Source organism: Oncorhynchus masou, chromosome 13 (genome assembly GCF_036934945.1).
Source record: "Oncorhynchus masou masou isolate Uvic2021 chromosome 13, UVic_Omas_1.1, whole genome shotgun sequence".
Taxonomy (NCBI): domain Eukaryota; kingdom Metazoa; phylum Chordata; class Actinopteri; order Salmoniformes; family Salmonidae; genus Oncorhynchus; species Oncorhynchus masou.
The window spans coordinates 13,270,268-13,293,437 of record NC_088224.1 but is presented as its reverse complement, the minus strand read 5'-3'; the positions used below and the strand labels follow the sequence as shown (position 1 = coordinate 13,293,437).

General features: G+C 45.3%; 1 protein-coding gene across 11 annotated transcripts in view; it reads left to right on the top strand.

The window, feature by feature from the left end:
* The window catches only part of LOC135551751 (focal adhesion kinase 1-like), a 242,328-nt gene that overhangs the window by 126,468 nt on the left and 92,690 nt on the right, over positions 1–23,170 (top strand). For 10 of the 11 annotated variants that reach the window (XM_064982961.1, XM_064982959.1, XM_064982957.1 and 7 more), the window contains 2 exons: positions 4,527–4,693; positions 22,751–22,838. In XM_064982961.1, the coding sequence (XP_064839033.1) occupies positions 4,527–4,693; positions 22,751–22,838 (255 nt within the window). The remainder of the gene's footprint in view (positions 1–4,526; positions 4,694–22,750; positions 22,839–23,170) is intronic. The other variant, XM_064982962.1, reaches the window with a different exon arrangement.

Below are 23,170 nucleotides of genomic sequence, written 5' to 3'. Positions count from 1 at the left end.
AGCTGGCTAAATAATCTTCTGTTAGTGCAGTTTTACATGATCCTATTGCATTTCTTTAACACCACCTGCCATTGGACTCCCAAGGAGAGTTTTTCAGCTCGTCTCATCTCTGCAGGAATATTTTTCCCTCACTGTAAGAGAAAATAACTAGGTACAGACATCGATTCACACGAAGGCATTGTTACTGTAGTAGATACAGACCGACAGCCTAAAGTAAAGGTCCTGTACGGTTTCATCGAATATCTTTACTCCGTGTTCTCCTGGTCCCTAGTGCATTGTTACTGGGACTACCAATCAAAATGTATTCTTGTTTCACTTTTTCTACCTTCTAAAGAGCCCAGTTCCTCTCGTCCTATTCCACAACACTGTCTTGCCGTGGACAGTCTTCGGGAGACATTCCCATTACAGACGCAGATAGTCAGTCCCCAAGGCCAGAGCAGCATAGAGACCTGCCTAAGTTGGACATCACATTACCAAACACAGGCTTGGAATTCACTCTCCCAATTGGAATGTTTCTCCTCTCTTCCTCCTATCCTCTTCCTCCTTCTCCTCTCTCCCCTCCTTCTCTCCCCTGGGGCAGTGATCAGACCCTGTTATCCTCCACACTGTTTCCACTGGCCATCAGGCTGCAACTGGGGCACCGTTTAAACGGCCTGGCTTTCTATCTCCCCTCAAAATACAATCTTCATAAATATTCAATGGCTTTTAAGTGTTTGGGATGGAGTCTCACATTTGTACTGCCTGTGTGTAGTACTATGCATTCATACAGCCGCTCATGATCCCAAACCAGCCATGCCAGAATGTCTCCTTGTCAGCCAGCCATAGACTTAACATGGAGCCCTAGTTTTGCTCGCTTACAGCATTTTATGACCGGCATGTGAGTGGTCCATATGGCCAGTCATTGACTTTACAGTCATAAGCTAGTCTATTGAGACTCTAGTTGGCATTTTATGTTCGGATCGTCGTGAGTGGTCCGTCTGGTCAGGTCTGGGGGTTTGATGTTAAACTGGACAGACACTGAGACGATGTCACAGAGAGAGACGTGGAGGTTCTGACTGAGTGGCCATTTGAGTGTCACATTGTTCCTGTGGAGCTGATCAGATGGGGGGGTAATGGTTGGTGCCCTCCTTGGCCACTCTGCCAAAGCTGCACACACCCCACTAATCCGCTCAGACAGGCTACCCCACTGTCACTAGGCAGACGGGCCACTGTCACTAGGCAGACGGGCCACTGTCACTAGGCAGACGGGCCACTGTCAGTCACTAGGCAGACGGGCCACTGTCACTAGGCAGACGGGCCACTGTCACTAGGCAGACGGGCCACTGTCAGTCACTAGGCAGACGGGCCACTGTCACTAGGCAGACGGGCCACTGTCACTAGGCAGACGGGCCACTGTCACTAGGCAGACGGGCCACTGTCACTAGGCAGACGGGCCACTGTCACTAGGCAGACGGGCCACTGTCACTAGGCAGACGGGCCACTGTCACTAGGCAGACGGGCCACTGCCACTAGGCAGACGGGCCACTGTCACTAGGCAGACGGGCCACTGTCACTAGGCAGACGGGCACTGTCACTAGGCAGACGGGCCACTGTCAGTCACTAGGCAGACGGGCCACTGTCACTAGGCAGACGGGCCACTGTCACTAGGCAGACGGGCCACTGTCAGTCACTAGGCAGACGGGCCACTGTCACTAGGCAGACGGGCCACTGTCACTAGGCAGACGGGCCACTGTCACTAGGCAGACGGGCCACTGTCACTAGGCAGACGGGCCACTGTCACTAGGCAGACGGGCCACTGTCACTAGGCAGACGGGCCACTGTCACTAGGCAGACGGGCCACTGCCACTAGGCAGACGGGCCACTGTCACTAGGCAGACGGGCCACTGTCACTAGGCAGACGGGCCACTGTCACTAGGCAGACGGGCCACTGTCACTAGGCAGACGGGCCACTGTCACTAGGCAGACGGGCCACTGTCACTAGGCAGACGGGCCACTGTCACTAGGCAGACGGGCCACTGTCAGTCACTAGGCAGACGGGCCACTGCCACTAGGCAGACGGGCCACTGTCACTAGGCAGACGGGCCACTGTCACTAGGCAGACGGGCCACTGTCACTAGGCAGACGGGCCACTGTCAGTCACTAGGCAGACGGGCCACTGTCACTAGGCAGACGGGCCACTGCCACTAGGCAGACGGGCCACTGTCACTAGGCAGACGGGCCACTGTCACTAGGCAGACGGGCCACTGTCACTAGGCAGACGGGCCACTGTCACTAGGCAGACGGGCCACTGTCAGTCACTAGGCAGACGGGCCACTGTCACTAGGCAGACGGGCCACTGCCACTAGGCAGACGGGCCACTGCCACTAGGCAGACGGGCCACTGCCACTAGGCAGACGGGCCACTGCCACTAGGCAGACGGGCCACTGCCACTAGGCAGACGGGCCACTGCCACTAGGCAGACGGGCCACTGCCACTAGGCAGACGGGCCACTGCCACTAGGCAGACGGGCCACTGCCACTAGGCAGACGGGCCACTGCCACTAGGCAGACGGGCCACTGCCACTAGGCAGACGGGCCACTGCCACTAGGCAGACGGGCCACTGCCACGAGGCAGACGGGCCACTGCCACGAGGCAGACGGGCCACTGCCACGAGGCAGACGGGCCACTGCCACGAGGCAGACGGGCCACTGCCACTAGGCAGACGGGCCACTGCCACTAGGCAGACGGGCCACTGCCACGAGGCAGACGGGCCACTGTCACTAGGCAGACGGGCCACTGTCACTAGGCAGTCACTGCCACTAGGCAGACGGGCCACTGTCACTAGGCAGACGGGCCACTGTCACTAGGCAGTCACTGCCACTAGGCAGACGGGCCACTGCCACGAGGCAGACGGGCCACTGTCACTAGGCAGACGGGCCACTGCCACTAGGCAGACGGGCCACTGCCACTAGGCAGACGGGCCACTGTCACTAGGCAGACGGGCCACTGTCACTAGGCAGACGGGCCACTGTCACTAGGCAGACGGGCCACTGTCACTAGGCAGACGGGCCACTGTCACTAGGCAGACGGGCCACTGTCACTAGGCAGACGGGCCACTGTCACTAGGCAGTCACTGCCACTAGGCAGACGGGCCACTGCCACGAGGCAGACGGGCCACTGCCACGAGGCAGACGGGCCACTGCCACTAGGCAGACGGGCCACTGCCACTAGGCAGACGGGCCACTGCCACTAGGCAGACGGGCCACTGCCACTAGGCAGTCACTGCCATGGCATAAGATAACATCACTCACACAGAACGGTTGTAAGAGCCTGTCTTCTCTTCACCTCTCAGTAGAAGGGATTCTATGTCTGTTATCTATATGTGTTTACTGTGTTTTGTTGTCTGTCTCCAGAAAATGTTCTATTCAGTGTCTTAAATTGTGTGTACTTTTTTTGCATTCAACATCTTTGCCTTTACGTCATTTCTGTAAGACATTTTCTACGGTCTCTTAACCCAACTCTCCTGTGTTGCCCTACCGTACAATGTCTTGACTATGGTCTCTTAACTCAACTCTCCTGTGTTGCCCTACCGTACAATGGCTTGACTATGCGTTGGGCGGGCAGCGAATGGTTGAAGAACATGCATTTAAGAGCAGTTGGAGGCCACGGAATTAGTGTTGTATGGCGTTGAAGCTCGTTTGGAGGTTTGTAAACACAGTGTCCAAAGAAGGGCCAGAAGAATACAGAATGGTGTCATCTGCATAGAGGTGGATCAAAGAATCACCAGCTGCAAGAGCGACATCATTGATGTTTCCAGAGAAAATAGTCGGCCCAAGAATTGAACTCTGTTGCACCCCCATAGAGACTGACAGAGGTCTGGACAACAGGCCCTCCGATTTGACACACTGAACTCTGTCTGAGTAGTTAGTGAACCAGGCAAGGCAGTCATTTGAGAAACCAAGGCTGTTGTGTCTGCCGATAAGAATAAGGTAATTGACAGTCGAAAGCCTTTGCTCGGTCGATGAAGACGGCTGCACAGTACTGTCTTTTATAGATGGCGGTTATGATATCGTTTAGTACCTTGAGCGTGGCTAGATGCACCCATGACCAGCTCGGAAACCAGATTGCATAGTGGAGAATGGTCGGTGATCTGTTTGTTCACTTGGCTTTCGAAGACTTTTGGAATTAGTGCTTTTTCTGTTCGAAAAAGCTAGCCTTTGCTTTCCTAACTGACTGTGTGTATTGGTTCCTAATTTCCCTGAAAAGTTGCATATTGCGGGGACTTTTCGAAGCCATTGCAGTAGGGTCATGCTTATTTAAGATGGTTAGGAAAGCACTTTTAAAGAACAACCAGGCATCCTCTACTGACGGGATGAGGTCAATATCCTACCAGGATACATGGGCCAGGTCAATTAGAAAGGCCTGCTCGCAGGAGTGTTTTAGGGAGCGTCCTGGTTGAAAACAGCAGAGGTGTATTTGGAGGGCAAGCCATACCATGGCTTGACTACTTTCTCTTAACTCAACTCTCCTGTGGTCCGTCTCTGCAGGGGATCATCCAGAAGATTTTGGACATCCACAAGGTGAAATGCGTGGCGTGCTTTGGCCTGCGTCTCAGCCACTCCCAGTCCGGCCAGGTCCACTGGCTCCACCCTGATATGGGTGTGTCCCATGTGAGGGAGAAGTACGAGCAGAACCGTTCCCTGGAGGAGTGGAGGTAAGCAGAGTGTGTGTGTGTGTGTGTGTGTGTGTGTGTGTGTGTGTGTGTGTGTGTGTGTAAACCAAAGGCCCTTAGACAATGAAAACACATCTGTCTGCCCTTGTTGTCATGGAGATACGCAGCAGTTGGTGCCACTGCAACACCTTTTAATGTGTGTGTTTGTTTTTCACCGCTTCAATTGAATGCCTTGGTAGGCACAAACAATTTAGGTTTTCAATGTCAAGTGGAGTTATGTGGTCATTCATTCTCCCTTTAAGATGAAACCAACACATTGTCTGTGTGATCAATCTGTAAACGTCACATGAAATATGTTCTGAACACAGAATTCAACATGGCTTCAGTATAAGCCACTCAAGAACCTCTACAGCTTGCATACTGTAGTACGCTGTTTTGCATTCAGAATGGCCCCATTTCGTTGAACATTATAAACATCTTAAGTTTCGATCCTGACTTGGATCATCACTTGAGGCATTTCACAGTCCAGCCTAAGTTACTGTCAAATGTTCCTCCTCGAATCTCCGCACTTCAATCCTAAGAATGGGAGTCTGAGGTAGCTTTTCTGGCTGTCTTTGAGTCTGTGTCTGCGTCCCAAACGGCACACTATTCCCAACACAGTGCACTACTTTAGACCATAGCCCAAATAGGAAAAAGACTGCCATTTGGGACACAACCTGAGTGTGCGTCATCTCTCTCTTACATGGCTCTGGGTAGGTAACTACCCTGACTTAAATCTGTTCACAAAGGACTGTCTGGCTTTACTCACCCATTATGATTGGACCAGTGCCACTGACTAGGATACCTTGTTGTGAGTTTTCTATCGTGATGTGATATCATATCCCAGAGTTATTTCTTTCTGTATTTCTCTCTCTCGCTCTCTGTAGTTTGTGATAGAACTTAGGGAGAAATGGGAAGCAACAAGAGTTTAGTCTCCCTCCTTCAATCGCCCTCCCCCTCTTCCCTCCCTCCTTTACTGTTCCACAATAAACATACTGAGGAGCTGTGTGTGTGCACGCGCACGCATGGGCAAACTCTCTTGCTGCATAGAAATGGCTCAAGAGTTTGTTGACTCTACTTAGAGTGGAAATCTTAAATTACCTCACTCCACTGGACTGCAGTGTTCAGCTCTGTGCACAGAACAACTCTTCTCACAACACAGAACAGCTCTTCTCACAGCCCAACACAGAACAGCACTTCTCACAACACAGAACAGCTCTTCTCACAACACAGAACAGCACTTCTCCCAACACAGAACAGCACTTCTCCCAACACAGAACAGCGCTTCTCCCAACACAGAACAGCGCTTCTCCCAACACAGAACAGCGCTTCTCACAACACAGAACAGCGCTTCTCCCAACACAGAACAGCACTTCTCCCAACACAGAACAGCACTTCTCCCAACACAGAACAGCACTTCTCCCAACACAGAACAGCGCTTCTCACAACACAGAACAGCGCTTCTCCCAACACAGAACAGCGCTTCTCCCAACACAGAACAGCGCTTCTCACAACACAGAACAGCGCTTCTCACAACACAGAACAGCGCTTCTCACAACACAGAACAGCCCTTCTCACAACACAGAACAGCCCTTCTCACAGCCCAACACAGAACAGCACTTCTCCCAACACAGAACAGTTCTTCTCACAGCCCAACACAGAACAGCACTTCTCACAACACAGAACAGCTTTTCTCCCAACACAGAACAGCTCTTCTTACAACACAGAACAGCTCTTCTCACAGCACAGAACAGCACTTCTCACAACAGCTCTTCTCACAGCACAGAACAGCTCTTCTCCCAGCCCATAACAGCACTTCTCACAGCCCATAACAGCACTTCTCACAGCCCAACACAGAACAGCTCTTCTCACAACACAGAACAGCTCTTCTCACAGCCCAACAAAGAACAGCACTTCTCCCAACACAGAACAGCTCTTCTCCCAACACAGAACAGCACTTCTCACAACACAGAACAGCTCTTCTCCCAAAACAGAACAGCACTTCTCACAACACATTACAGCACTTCTCACAACACAGAACAGCACTTCTCACAACACAGAACAGCACTTCTCACAATACAGAACAGCTCTTCTTACAGCCCAACACAGAACAGCTCTTCTCACAACACAGAACAGCTCTTCTCACAGCCCAGCACAGAACAGCGCACACCTGTTCAACGGGGGACATAAACCCTTTATTTATTCTTTATTAAGTGTGTGTGTGCTTGTCGCGCATCTGGGTTTTATGTCCATGTGTGTGAGATTTGCGGAACCTCAAACAGTGTTAACTGGTTATAGTCGAGTTAGACAGACAGAGAGTTCCCCCTAATTACACTGCATGATGCCCCCACGGTTGGTTTAGTCATGAATGTTCCTGCCCTCGGAGTGAGGGATGTTGAAACACTGTCTTTCTGTGATCATCAGTGACACACATCTTTCTCAAAAGGAAATAAAATCTAACCCTGAGGGCCCTGTGTGTGTGTGTGTGTGTTCGTTCCAGAGGGCCTTTAGCTCACCCAGGAAGCTGGCATGTCAGGAGGATGATGTCATCCTCATATTAGCCTGTGGTTAACCCAATGCAGATGTCTTTCTTTTCCGTCCACCACCTGTATGAATGACAGGCCTATTGTGGACTTGTCTAAAGGTGTTGTAAGTCATGGGGTTGGTTTGAACTTTGATGTCTGTGTTTTGGTGTTGGTGGAGCTCGGTGCTGAACAGTAGGTGTGTGTGTGTGTGTGTGTGTGTGTGTGTGTGTGTGTGTGTGTGTGTGGATCAGTATTACAGTGTGATAGTAAGAACCTGTGGTCTAATCAGACAATCCCATTATCACTAGATCCGGGTTTCCAAAGGTTGCAACATGTACACCAAGTCTTTAAAGAACAACCAAGTTAAATCATTCGGTGAACTAAGTTCAGACTTTCATTTGCCAAAGTCAGATTTCTTCCGTTATTTACAGCTGAGACTTTTTACTGAAACACCCCAACTGTGTAAAAATGGAGGGTGAGCCCCCTCCCATCGAAAAATATGTAATGAATATCCAGAAAGGGACAACTAGTCGTAAAACAATAACAAAACTATACCAATCTATTGCTGTCATGACACAGAGCAAAACTCGGCATACTAAGTGCAGGTGGGAGTCTGAATTTGTGGAGAATATTGAAAATGAAACTCTGGAGGCAATCTGTAGAAATGCTCAGACTGTTAAATCACCCGGACGTACTTTCTAACTCCAGACAACATGGTGACGATAAGACCAGGAACAACCAGCTGGAGAAAATGTGGGGAATTATTTGCAAATGACCTAGATATTTTCTGGTCTTGTCCTAGATTAATTAAATTATGGGATGATGTTTTTGCATTTTTAAACAATATATTTAAATGGTCCCTGTCAAAGAACACAGAGAATGCTATACTTGGAGTAATTCCTGAGCGGTTTCAAAATGCCTACCTGTTAAATATACTTTTGTCTGCAGCAAAGAAATGAATTACAGCACATTGGCAAAATAAGGACATTCCTACCGTAGAATAGTGGACTTGTGGAGTAAAAGAAAGGTATTTAATGGTAAAGATTACCTATAAAATAAAACCGCAGACAGATGTATGTGGAAAAAAGATGGGAAATGCTCCTTGTAAGTAATATTGCCTGGACATAAGACTCATTAGTCTTGAAACAACCAAACATGACAAACAGGATGACTTGTTTTTTGTGTTGTTATTATTATTTGTTTTTATAACATTTTTATTTAAATTTCGGACTTAATTGTATAGTTATTTGATTTGTTATATAACCGTTTCTGTCTCAGAAGACCAGAACCTTAATAATATTCATCATATTTACTTCACCAACACTAATGACACTTCCTGACGGGACGCCCCCATGTGGTGAAGGTAGGAAACAACACCTTCACTTCGCTGATCCTCAACATAGGGAACCCATAAGGGTTCATGCTCAGCCCCCTCCTGTACTTCCTGTTCACCCATGACTGCGTGGCCATGCACGCCTCCAACTCAATCATCAAGTTTGCAGACAACACAACAGTCGGAGGTCTGATTACCAACAATGACGAGACAGTCTACAGGGAGGAGGTGAGGGCCCTGGTGGAGTGGTGCCAGGAAAATAACCTCAACGTCATCAAAACGAAAGAACTGATCGTGGACTTCAGGAAACAGCAGAGGGAGCACGCCCCTATCCACATCAACGGGACCGCAGTGGAGAAGGTGGAAAGCTTCAAGTTCCTCTGCGTACACATCACTGAGAATCTGAAATGGTCCACCCACACAGACAGTGTGGTGAAGAAGGCACAACAGTGCCTCTTCAACCTCAGGAGGCTGAAGAAATGTGGCTTATCACCTAAGACCCTCAAACTTTTACAGATGCACAATTGAGAGCATCCTGTCGGGCTGTATCACCGTCTGGTACGGCAACTGCACCGCCCACAACTGCAGGGCTCTCCAGAGGGTGGTGCGGTCTGCCCAACACATCACCGGGGGCACACTGCCTGTTCTCCAGGACACCTACAGCACCCGATGCCACAGGAAGGCCAAAAAGATCATCAAGGACATCAACCATTCGAGCCATGGCCTGTTCACCCCACTATCATCCAGAAGACGAGGTCAGTACAGGTGCATCAAAGCTGGGACCGAGTGACTGAAAAACAGCTTCTATCTCAAGGCCATCAGACTGTTAAATAGCCGTCACTAGCCGGCTACCACCCGGTTACTCTACCCTGCACCTTAGAGGCTGCTGCCCAATATACTGTACATAGACATGGAATCACTGGCCACTTTAATAATGGAACACTAGTCACTTTAATAATGGAACACTAGTCAGTTTAATAATGTTTACATACCTCTACTCATTTCATATGTATATACTGTGTTCTATTGTATTTAGTCAATGCCACTCAGACATTGCTCGTCCTAATATTTATATGTTTACTTTTACTTTTAGGTTTGTGTATTGTTGTGAATTGTTAGATACTACTGTGCTGTTGGAGCTAGGAACACAAGCATATCGAATACACCCGCAATAACATCTACTAAATATGTGTATGTGACCAATAACATCTGATAAATAAGTGTATGTGACCAATAACATCTGATAAATATATGTATGTGACCAATACAATTTGATTAGATTTAATTTGACTATACATAGTAGTGACACTAACTCCTCAGTGGTTGGGAAAGGGTATAGGGGCTGGACACGCAGCGACCCATACGCCACTGCTGTCTCACGATCACACATACTGACTCAAGATAACTTTAGTTATTCTCTGTCTGACTGACTGTGTCTGTGTGACTGTGTGTTGTTATGTGTGTGTTTGTGTGTGTTGTCACATTGATCATTTGCTTTCAGGGGAGGGGGAGTAGAGCTGATCTCATAAATTGACACTGAAGTCCCTAGTGCCATTTGTCAGTGTTGCCGATTACAGCCATCATCACATGAGGAGACAATAATGGCAATACAATAACTTACAGTAAGAAGCTTGTCAGTACTGTTATGATTCAAGACAACATATAGTAAGAAGCCTGTCAGTACTGTTATGATTCAATACAATAACATATAGTAAGAAGCCTGGCAGTACTGTTATGATTCAAGACAACATATAGTAAGAAGCATGTCAGTACTGTTATGATTCAATACAACAATGTATAGTAAGAAGCCTGTCAGTACTGCTATGATTCAATACAATAACGTATAGTAAGAAGCCTGTCAGTACTGTTATGATTCAATACAATAACATATAGTAAGAAGCCTGTCAGTACTGCTATGATTCAATACAATAACATATAGTAAGAAGCCTGGCAGTACTGTTATGATTCAATACAACAATGTATAGTAAGAAGCCTGTCAGTACTGCTATGATTCAATACAATAACGTATAGTAAGAAGCATGTCAGTACTGTTATGATTCAATACAACAATGTATAGTAAGAAGCCTGTCAGTACTGCTATGATTCAATACAATAACGTATAGTAAGAAGCCTGTCAGTACTGCTATGATTCAATACAATAACGTAGAGTAAGAAGCCTGTCAGTACTGCTATGATTCAATACAATAACGTAGATTAAGAAGCCTGGCTGTACTGCTATGATTCAATACAAAAACGTATAGTAAGAAGCCTGTCAGTACTGCTATGATTCAATACAATAACGTAGATTAAGAAGCCTGGCTGTACTGCTATGATTCAATACAATAACGTATAGTAAGAAGCCTGTCAGTACTGCTATGATTCAATACAATAACGTATAGTAAGAAGCCTGGCTGTACTGCTATGATTCAATACAATAACGTATAGTAAGAAGCCTGGCAGTACTGCTATGATTCAATACAATAACGTATAGTAAGAAGCCTGTCAGTACTGCTATGATTCAATACAATAACGTATAGTAAGAAGCCTGGCTGTACTGCTATGATTCAATACAATAACGTATAGTAAGAAGCCTGGCTGTACTGCTATGATTCAATACAATAACGTATAGTAAGAAGCCTGTCAGTACTGCTATGATTCAATACAATAACGTATAGTAAGAAGCCTGGCTGTACTGCTATGATTCAATACAATAACGTATAGTAAGAAGCCTGGCTGTACTGCTATGATTCAATACAATAACGTATAGTAAGAAGCCTGTCAGTACTGCTATGATTCAATACAATAACGTATAGTAAGAAGCCTGGCTGTACTGCTATGATTCAATACAATAACGTATAGTAAGAAGCCTGGCTGTACTGCTATGATTCAATACAATAACGTATAGTAAGAAGCCTGGCAGTACTGCTATGATTCAGTACTATGATTCCATTTCAGTTTCGTTACCTCAAACTACACCCTATTGCCTGTATACAGTGCCTTGCGAAAGTATTCGGCCCCCTTGAACTTTGCGACCTTTTACCACATTTCAGGCTTCAAACATAAAGATATAAAACTGTATTTTTTTTTGTGAAGAATCAACAACAAGTGGGACACAATCATGAAGTGGAACGACATTTATTGGATATTTCAAACTTTTTTAACAAATCAAAAACTGAAAAATTGGGCGTGCCACTTCATGATTGTGTCCCACTTGTTGTTGATTCTTCACAAAAAAATACAGTTTTATATCTTTATGTTTGAAGCCTGAAATGTGGCAAAAGTTCGCAAAGTTCAAGGGGGCCGAATACTTTCGCAAGCCACTGTAGTGCACTACTTTTTACCAACACCTATTCCCTATATAGTGCACTACTTTTGACCAGGACCTATAGGACTATGATGTATTGAGCTGCAAGGACATGTGACCCCTGGATATAACCTGTTAGGAAATTATACCTGAAAGATGGACCTGGGTTGCATTCAGTTGGGAGAATTTTTTGATTTTTTTAAACAGGGAAGGTACAACATGAAATTGTCCAATAAGAACGCTGATTTCTCGTTGCAAAACGTATTGCTATGGCGTGTGAACACAACCTAGGTTAGTTTTTCATATTTTTCAGAGTTTTAAACCACAGTGACCTTGATGAAACAAGATGAAGCTGTGTTTATGCATTAACCGATCATTACAAGGCTCTCTATTATTTTCCTCGAAGCACCAGCCTTTTGATTTTGCTCCTAATTTCTCTATCCTGAGCCTCATCGTGTGTGTGTGTGTGTGTGTGTGTGTGTGTGTGTGTGTGTGTGTGTGTGTGTGTGTGTGTGTGTGTGTGTGTGTGTGTGTGTGTGTGTGTGTGTGTGTGTGTGTGTGTGTGTGTGTGTGTGTGTGTGTGTGTGTGTGTGTGTGTGTGTGTGTGTGTGTGATAAGATTCCCTACCATCTCCCGGTCATAAGTCAAATTAATGTTCTCCTAGTACGAACAGAGCGAACAGGTTGGGATCAGAGCGACCATTAGTTCTGTCAGGGAGTGGATGTCTAATCTCATAGAACAAGGTAAAGAGGTGTCTAGCAGCCAATTAAAGAATATAAACGATTCTCTCAGTTCGCCACTGCCAGGTGATTGACAGGTGGTGGTGGTGGAGGTGGCATCGGGGAAGGGGGGAACCATCAGAGCGAGAAGGAGAAGAGTTATGGTGTGGCACTGTGGCATGCAGGTCTGGGATCAGTTGGAACACGGATGATAACATGTTGTTGTGAGAGAAAGAAAGACAGAGAGAAGGGAGACTAGAGGGAGAGGGTATGTTCAGAGACGCATGGTTTGACTGTAATAGTGAGTGAGAGAGATGCCAATAAAGCCCTTTGAATTTAATTGAAATTGAGAGAGAGCGAGGCGCAGAGACACATGGTTGTCATTAGTATGCCTGCTCTTGTCTGTGGAGACAACCAGGGGAGACAACTAGGGGAGTATTCTTTTATTTCTTCTCATTCTGTTGCTTTTCGTCTCGTTATGCTGTCTGCCTTTGATTAGCTGAACTGTAGGCTTTCATCTCTTAGTGACGTTTTAGATCACACACTGTGCACCTCTGACTATTCCTTTTTCAGATCAAATAACCTCACCCTTCCCCTCGTGTGTGTGTCACTGAGTAACTAGGAAGTGTTTGCATTAGAGCTGTTATAGCTTGAACTATATACTGTATGCTCGCTCCTGAAATGGACGGCAGGTAGCCTAGTGTTTAGAGTGTTGGACTAGTAACCGAAAGGTTGCAAGATTGAATCCCTGAGCTGACAAGGTAAAAATCTGTCATTCTGCCTCTGAACAAGGCAGTTAACCAACTGTTCCTAGGCCGTCATTGAAAATAAGAATTTGTTCTTAATTGACTTGCCTAGTTAAACAAAGGTACAATCAAAAAATGTTAAAAGAAACAGGTGTGGCAGGTTCTGAAGAAACAGGTTCTGCTCTCCTGAGTTAGAATACGTCATGATAAGTTGTAGACTGCACTATTCATAGCTGTCTATTTACCACCACAAACCGATGCTGACACTAAGACGGCACTCAACGAGCTGTATAGGGCCATAAGCAAACAACAACCAAACAACAAAGTATTCATACCCCTTGACCTTTTCCAAAAAATTGAGATTTTGTCACTGGCCTACACACCCCATAATGTCAAAGTAGAATTATGTTTTAAGAGAATTTTACAAAAAAATGAAAAACTGAAATGTCTTGAGTCAATAAGTATTCAAGCCCTTTGTTATGACAAGCTAAATACGTTCAGGAGTAAATAACAATCTTAACAAGTGACACAATACCTTGCATGGACTCACTCTGTGTACAATAGTAGTGTTTAACATTTTTTAATTACTACCTCATCTCTGTACCCCACACACACAATTATCTGTAAGGTCCCTCAGCTGAGCAGTGAATTGATTCAACCACAAAGACCAGGGAGGTTTTCCAATGCCTCGCAAAGAAGGGCACCTATTGGTATACGGCGTAAAAAATAAAGCAAACAGATATTGAATATCCCTTTGATCATGGTGCAGTTAATTACACATTGGATGTGTAATTAAGGATCAAGGATTTCACCATGAGGCCAATGGCAAAAATCCAACCCAAAACATCACTGAGTACCACTCTTAATATTTTCAAGTTTTTTAGGATAAAAAGAAACTGAATAAAGCTAAGCACAGGAAAATCCTGCTTTCCAAAAGACACTGGGAGACAAATTCACCTTTCAGCAGGATATTAACCTAAAAAGCAAGGCCAAATATACACTGGAGTTGCTTACCAAGGCGACATTGAATGTTCCTGAGTGCCTTAGTTAATTTGATCTGAAATCGCTTAAAAATTTATGGCAAGATTTGAAAATGTCTGTCTAGAAATTATCAACAACCAACTTGACAGCAAGAATTGTTATAATAATGTGCAAATATTGCACAAACCAGGTATGCAAAGCTCTTACAGACATACCTAGAAAGACTCACAGTAATTGTTGCCAAAGCTGATGTATTCACTCAGGGGTGTTAGATTTCTCTATTTCATTTTCAAAACATTTGCTAAAATATTTAGAAACATGTTTTAATTTTGTCATTGTGTGTAGATGAGTTATATAAAAATATATACATATATATATATAAAAAAACATTATCAATTGTGAATTCAGACTGTAATGGTTTTTTGGGGAATAAGTCAATGGGTATGCCTACTTTCTGAAGGCACTGTGTCCCAACCAGAAGCCATAGATTACAGGTCACATCCAATCTGAGCTCAAGGCTAGAGCTGCCGCTTTCAAGGAGCGGGACACTAACCCGGACTCTTATAAGAAATCCCTCTACACTCTCTGACAAACCATCGAATAGGCAAAGTGACAATACAGGACCAAGATCAAATCCTACAACACCGGCTCTGATGCTCGTCGGAAGAAGTTTGCAAACTGTCATGGATGACAAATGGAAACACAACCACAAGCTGCCCAATGACGCACACAATCATGCCAAACGAGTGAAATGCAGTCTACAGTCGTGGCCAAAAGTTTTGAGAATGACACAAGTATTAATTTTCACAAAGTCTGCTGCCTCAGTGTCTTTAGATATTTTTGTCAGATGTTACTATGGAATACTGAAATATAATTACAAGCATTTAATAAGTGTCAAAGGCTTTTATTGACAATTACATGAAGTTGATGCAAAGAGTCGATATTTGCAGTGTGGACCCTTCTTTTTCAAGACCTCTGCAATCCGCCCTGGCATGCTGTCAATTAACTTCTGGGCCACATCCTGACTGATGGCAGCCCATTCTTGCATAATCAATGCTTGGAGTTAGTCAGAATTTTTTTTTTTTGTTTGTCCACCCGCCTCTTGAGGATTGATCACTAGTTCTCAATGGGATTAAGGTCTGGGGAGTTTCCTGGCCATGGACCCAAAATACTGATGTTTTGTTCCCCGGGCCACTTACTATCACGTTTGCCTTGCGGCAAGGTGCTCCATCGTGCTAGAAAGTCATTGTTCGTCACCAAACTGTTCCTGGATTGTTGGGAGAAGTTGTTCTCGGAGGATGTGTTGGTATCATTCTTTATTCATGGCTGTGTTCTTAGGCAAAATGAGTGAGCCCACTCCCTTGGCTGAGAAGCAACCCCACACATGAATGGTCTCAGGATGCTTTACTGTTGGCATGACACAGGACTGATGGTAGCACTCACCTTGTCTTCTCCGGACAAGCTTTTTTCCGGACCCCCCAAACAATCAAAGGGGATTTATCAGAGAAAATGACTTCACCCCAGTCCTCAGCAGTCCAATCCCTGTACCTTTTGCAGAGTATCAGTCTGTCGCTGATGTTTTTCCTGGAGAGAAGTGGCTTCTTTGCTGCCTTCCTTGACACCAGGCCATCCTCCAAAAGTCTTCACCTCACTGTGCGTGCAGATGCACTCACACCTGCCTGCTGCCATTCCTGAGCAAGCTCTGTATTGGTGGTGCCCCAATCCCGCAGCTGAATGAACTTTAGGAGACGGTCCTGGCGCTTGCTGGACTTTCTTGGGTGCCCTGAAGCCTTCTTCACAACAATTGAACTACGCTCCTTGAAGTTCTTGATGATCCGATAAATGGTTAATTTAGGTGCAATCTTACAGGCAGCAATATCCTTGCCTGTGAAGCCCTTTTTGCACAAAGCAATGAAGACGGCACGCGTTTCCTTGAAGGTAACCATGGTTGACAGAGGAAGAACAATGATTCCAAGCACCACCCTCCTTTTGAAGCTTCCAGTCTGTTATTCGAAACTCAATCAGCATGACAAAGTGATCTCCAGCGATCTCCAGCGATCTCCTGTGTTAACGACAGAATCACTGACATGATGTCAGCTGGTCCTTTTGTGGCAGGGCTGAAATGCAGTGGGGTTTTTTAGGATTCAGGTCATTTGCATGGCAAAGAGGGACTTTGCAATTAATTGCAATTCATCTGATCACTCTTCATAACATTCTGGAGTATATGCAAATTGGCATCATACAAACTGAGGCAGCAGACTTTGTGAAAATTAATATTTGTGTAATTCTCAACTTTTGGCCACGACTGTATACTCACTTTAATGCAAGCAACAAGCAACACTCGCTGCTACCGAGTGGCTATAGTGGATAACGCCCTTGCCCCGAAGCTAGCATCAGTTAGCCTCGAGCCAGGCGCATCTCTTGGCTAGCAAACAAAATTACTCCAGCTACAATACCTCTTTTGCCAATTGGCCTGGACCCTTTGTCGACACGGAGCCCCGAAGATCCATCACGACTTGTCTGCCGACGTAATTCTGTCCGTTGTGCCCTCACCGACGTCCGGTGAAGACGATACTGCTAGCACCGGCCTGCTATCTTTATGAACGCCGTGTCTTCCGCTTGTTAGCGTAGTAACGACTACCTAGCGGCTTCCCTGTTTCTATTGCTGTTCACTGGACCCTATGATCACCTGGCTACATAGCTGATGCCTGCTGGAATGTTCATTAATCACAGTACTCCTTTTAGTTTATTTTGTTTATCTGTCGGCCCCAGCCTCGAACTCAGGCCCTGTGTGTAGTTAACTGACCCTCTCCGCCCATTCTTCGCCATTTTACCTGTTGTTGTTGTCTTAGATGATTAGCTGTTGTAGTCTAACTCATTGTTGTCTTAGCTAGCACTGTGGTGACCTCACCTAGCATAACTAGTGCCTCCAGAGATGCAACCTCTCTCATCGTCACTCAATGCCTAGATTTACCTCCACTGTACCCGCACCCTACCATACCCCTGTCTGTACATTATGCCCTGAATCTGATCTACCACGCCCAGAAACCTGCTCCTTTTATTCTCCAACTCACTAGATGACCAGTTCTGATAGCCTTTAGCCGTACCCTCATCCTACTCCTCCTCTGTTCCTCGGGTGATGTAGAGGTTAACGCAGGCCCTGTGTATCCCCAGCCTTGGTTTCATGCATGTTAACATCAGAAGCCTTGTTTGTTTCAAGTTTGTTTCACTCACTGCTTTAGCAAACTCCGCCAACCCTGATGTCCTTGCCGCGACTGAATCCTGGCTTAGGAAGGCCACCAAAAATTCTGAGATTTCCACCCCCAAATACAACATTTTCCATCAACTGTCAAAGGGGGAGGAGTTAGCCTGCAAAGTTCTTTCATACTTTCCAGGTCTATGCTCAAACAGTTCAAGCTTCAAATGGAAAAAATTAATCTCTCCAGAAATAAGTCTCTCACTGTTGCCACCTGTTATAGACCCCCCTCAGCTCCCAGCTGTGCCCTTGACACTATATGTGTATTGACTGCCCCCCATCTATCTTCAGAGTTCGTTCTGCTAGGTGACCTAAACTGGGATATGCTTAACACCCCGGCCTTCCTACATTCTAAGCTAGATGCCCTCAATCTCACACAAATTATCAAGGAGTCCACCAGGTACAATCCTAAATCCGTAAACATGGGCACCCTCATAGATATTATCCTGATCAACTTGCCCTCCAAATACACCTCTGCTGTTTTCAATCAGGATCTCAGCAATCACTGCCTCATTTCATGCTTCTGTTATGGGTCCGCGGTCAACCGACCACCCCTCATCACTGTCAAGCACTCCCTAATCGACCTGGCCCGGGTATCCTGGAAGGGTATTAACCTCATCCCATCAGTAGAGGATGCCTGGTTGTTCTTTAAAGTAATATCCTCACTGTTACGTTCCCCAGTTTATGTGTTGTAGTTTGTGTATTTGCATGTGTTTATTTCAGGGAATGGCTTCCTGAAATCCCTCAAGCAGCTGATTGGTCGACTCCATGGCTAATTGGAGAGCTGACCCCGCCCCCTCGTCAAGACGCAGCTGTCTCCAATTACTCATTCATTCTGAAGCTATATAAAAGCCAGTGTTCTGTTCAGGAGGGAGATCATTGCTGGGAGGTCATTGCAGAGAGACACTCACCATCTTAAATAAGCATGAACTAAGAACTAAGAACAGATATAGCCCTTGGTTCACTCCAGACCTGACTGCCCTCGGCCAGCACAAAAACATCCTGTGCCGTACTGCACTAACATTGAATAATCCCCGCAATATGCAACGTTTCAGGGAAGTCAGGAACTAATACACTATGTCAGTTAGGAAAGCCAAGGCTAGCTTTTTCAAACAGAAATGTGCATCCTGCAGCTGGAACTCCAGAAAGTTCTGTGACACTGTCCATGGAGAATAAGATCACTTCCTCCCAGCTGCCCACTGCTCTTAGGCTAGGAAACACTGTCACCACCGATAAATCAAAATATTTGAATAAGCATTTCTCTACGGCTGGCCATGCTTTCCTCCTGGCTACCGCAACCCCAGCCAACAGCTCTGCAACCCCTGAAGCTACTTGCCCAAGCCTCCCCAGCTTCTCCTTCACCCAAATCCAGATAGCAGATGTTCTGAAAGAGCTGCAAAATCTGGACCCATACAAATCAGCTGGGCTAGACAATCTGGACCCTCTCTTTCTAAAATTATCCACCGCCATTGTTGCAACCCCTATTACTAATCTGCTCAACCTCTCTTTCGTATCATCCGAGATTCTTAAAGAATGGAAAGCTGCCGCGGTCATCCCCCTCTTGAAATGGGGTGTCACTCTAGATCCAAACTGTTACAGACCTATATCCATCCTGCTCTGCCTTTCCAAAGTCTTCAAGAGCCAAGTTAACAAACAGATCACTGACCATTTCAAATCCCACCGTACCTTCTCCGCTGTGCAATCCAGTTTCCGAGCCACGCTCAAGATACTGAACGATATCATAACCGCCATCGATAAAAGACAGTACTGTGCAGCCGCCTTCATCGATCTAGCCAATGCTTTTGACTCTGTCAATCACCATATTCTTATTGGCTCAACAGCCTTGGTTTCTCAAATGACTGCCTCGTCTGGCTCACCAACTACTTCTCAGATAGAGTTAAGTGATTCAAATCGGAGGGCCTGATGTCCGGACCTCTGGCAGTCTCTATGGGGGTACCACAGGGTTCAATTCTCGGGCCCACTGTTTTCTCTGTATATATCAATGATGTTGCTCCGGCGATGTTGTTTACAAAATAGCCTCCAACACTCTACTCAGCAAACTGGATGCAGTCTATCACAGTGCCATCTGTTTTGTCACCAAAGTCCCATATACTAACCACCACTGTGACCTGTATGCTCTCGTTGGCTGGTCCTTACTACATATTCATCGCCAAACCCACTGGCTCCAGGTCATCTATAAATCTTTGCTAGGTAAAGCTCCACCTTATCTCAGCTCACGGATCACCATAGCAACACCCACCCGTAGCACGCGCTCCAGCAGGTATATCTCACGGGTCATCCCCAAAGCCAACACCTCTTTTGACCGCCTTTCCTTCCAGTTCTCCGCTGCCTGTGACTGGAACGAATTGCAAAAACGCTGAAGTTGGAGACTTATATCTCCCTCATTAACTTTAAGCATCAGCTATCTGAGCAGCTCACCGATTGCTGCAGCTGTACATAGCCCATCTGTAAATAGCCCATCAAACTACCTACCTCATCCCAATATATTTTAAACATTTTTTTGCTCTTTGCACACCAGTATTTCTACTTGTACATCATCATCTGCAGATATATCACTCCAGTGTTAATTTGCTAAATTGTAATTACTTCGCTACTATTGGCCTATTTATTGCCTTACCTCCTTACTCCATTTGCACACACTGTATATAGATTTTTCTATTGTTATTTACTGTACTTTTGTTTATTCCATGTGTAACACTGTTGTTTTTTGTCACACTGCTTTGCTTTATCTTAGCCAGGTTGCAGTTGTAAACAACTGTGCTATCAGTGTGAGTAAAACCTTTAAACCTTTTTAACATTCACAAGGCCGCAAGTCTAGACGAATTAACAGGACGTGTGCAAAGAGCATGCACTTACCAGCTGGCAAGTGTTTTCACTGACCTTTTCAACCTCTCCCCAACACACTCTGTAATACCTACATGTTTCAAGCGGACCACCACAAAAAACGCCAAGGTAACCTGTCTGAATGACCATCTCCCCTCGGCAGACATGTGGCCATGGAATACTTTGAAAGGCTGGTCATGGCTCACATCAGCACCATCATCCCAGACACCCTAGACCCTCTCCAATTCACATACTGCCCCAACAGATCCACAGAAGATGCAATCTCTATTGCACTCCAAACTGCCCTTTCCCACTTAGACAAAAGGAACACATTTACATTTTATTAATTTAGAAGACGCTATTATACAGGAGCAATTAGTGTTAAGTGCCTTTCTCAAGGGCACAACGGTAGATTTTTCACCTAGTCACCTCCGGGTGTGGAACCAGAGACCTTTTGATTACTGGCCCAATGCGCTAACTGCTAGGCTACCTGCCGCCCTGTGAGAATGCTGGTCATTGACTACAGCTCAGCATTCAACACCATAGAACCCTCCAAGCTCTTCACTAATCTAAGGACCCTTGGACGGAGTACCTTATTCCATATGTTTGGGGAGTCTCCCACATGCCTTTTGGTGAACACCTTCCGGTTTATCTTCGGTCTCTTTGTTGCCTCTCTAATTAATACCCTCCTTGCCTGGTCCATGAGTTTTGGTGGGCAGCCCTCTCTTGGCAGGTTTGTTGGGGTGGCATTTTCTTTCCATTTTTTATAATGGATTTAATGGTGCTCCGTAGGATGTTCAAAGTTTTGTATCTTTTTTCATAACCCAACCCTGATCTGTACTTCTCCACAAATTTGTCCCTGACCTTTTTGGAAAGCTCCTTGCTCTTCATGGTGCTGCTTGCTTGGTGGTGCCCTTTGCTTGGTGGTGTTGCAGACCTTTCAGAACAGGTGTATGTATATATACTGAGATCATGTGACACTGACATTTCACACAGGTGGACTTTATTTGACTACTTTTGCAGGGCACTGTAAATAGTTAGTCTGGGAAGCTATTTGATTAACTGTCTGCCTTTTCCCTTTTTGCACTGTTTGTTTGTTTTTTTACTCATCACATGTTACTGATTGTTATCTGTCCCTTTATAGTTAGATGTACATGCAGCTTTTTCCTCAATTTCCTCGTACCCCTGCACATCCACTCGGTACTGGTACCATGTATATAGCCAAGTTATTGTTACTCATTGTGTATTTATTATTATTTTTACTATTACATGTTTTACTTTTCTATTATTTCTTTATTTTCTTTAACTCTGCATTGTTGGGAAGGGTCTGTAAATAAGCATTTCACTGTTAGTCCACACTTGTTGTTTACCAAGAATGTGACAAATAAATACAAATGAATATAACATTTGATTTGATAACTGTATATAGAGTTCCAGCTCTGTGACTAGAAGACTGGTGTCTACTGTAGCTCTGTGACTAGAAGACTGGTGTCTACTGTAACTCTGACTAGAAGACTAGTGTCTACTGTAGCTCTGTGACTAGAAGACTGGTGTCTACTGTAGCTCTGTGACTAGAAGACTGGTGTCTACTGTAACTCTGACTAGAAGACTAGTGTCTACTGTAGCTCTGTGACTAGAAGACTGGTGTCTACTGTAGCTCTGTGACTAGAAGACTGGTGTCTACTGTAGCTCTGTGACTAGAAGACTGGTGTCTACTGTAACTCTGACTAGAAGACTAGTGTCTACTGTAGCTCTGTGACTAGAAGACTGGTGTCTACTGTAGCTCTGTGACTAGAAGACTGGTGTCTACTGTAGCTCTGTGACTAGAAGACTGGTGTCTACTGTAACTCTGACTAGAAGACTAGTGTCTACTGTAGCTCTGTGACTAGAAGACTGGTGTCTACTGTAGCTCTGTGACTAGAAGACTGGTGTCTACTGTAGCTCTGTGACTAGAAGACTGGTGTCTACTGTAACTCTGTGACTAGAAGACTGGTGTCTACTGTAGCTCTGTGACTAGAAGACTGGTGTCTACTGTAGCTCTGTGACTAGAAGACTGGTGTCTACTGTGACTAGAAGACTGGTGTCTACTGTAACTCTGTGACTAGAAGACTGTTGTCTACTGTAACTCTGTGACTAGAAGACTGGTGTCTACTGTAACTCTGTGACTAGAAGACTGGTGTCTACTGTAGCTCTGTGACTAGAAGACTGGTGTCTACTGTAACTCTGTGACTAGAAGACTGGTGTCTACTGTAGCTCTGTGACTAGAAGAGCTTAGAGTACAAAACCCCTGGTCCCTTCTGTGTTACATGCTTCTGTGTTTTGTCTAAACAGTGACATATTCCTCCTCTCTAGATATGAGCTGCGTATTCGCTACCTTCCAAAGGGATTCCTGCACCGCTTCAGTGAAGACAAACCCACACTCAACTACTTCTACCAGCAGGTGAGACAGACAAACAAAAAAATAATTATAATCAAGTGTGATTAATCACAAATTCAGAAATTACTTTCATTTGAGCAGTAATTTAAGATTTTGGTTCTACAAAAAGCTTTACAAGAATATTGATGTCTTGATTTTGTTGAAAGTAACCTTGTGAATTAGTAAAGCACACCTTCTTTAACCTCAATGTCAAATTTGACATCACATTGTTGTTTTTTTGCTGTATAGATGATATATTTGGGATGTTTTCAGTGCATTGTGAATGTTTCAGACAATGCGATTAATCGCTATCAAAAAAAACAAGTGCACTAAAATTACAAAAAGCAAACGAGTTA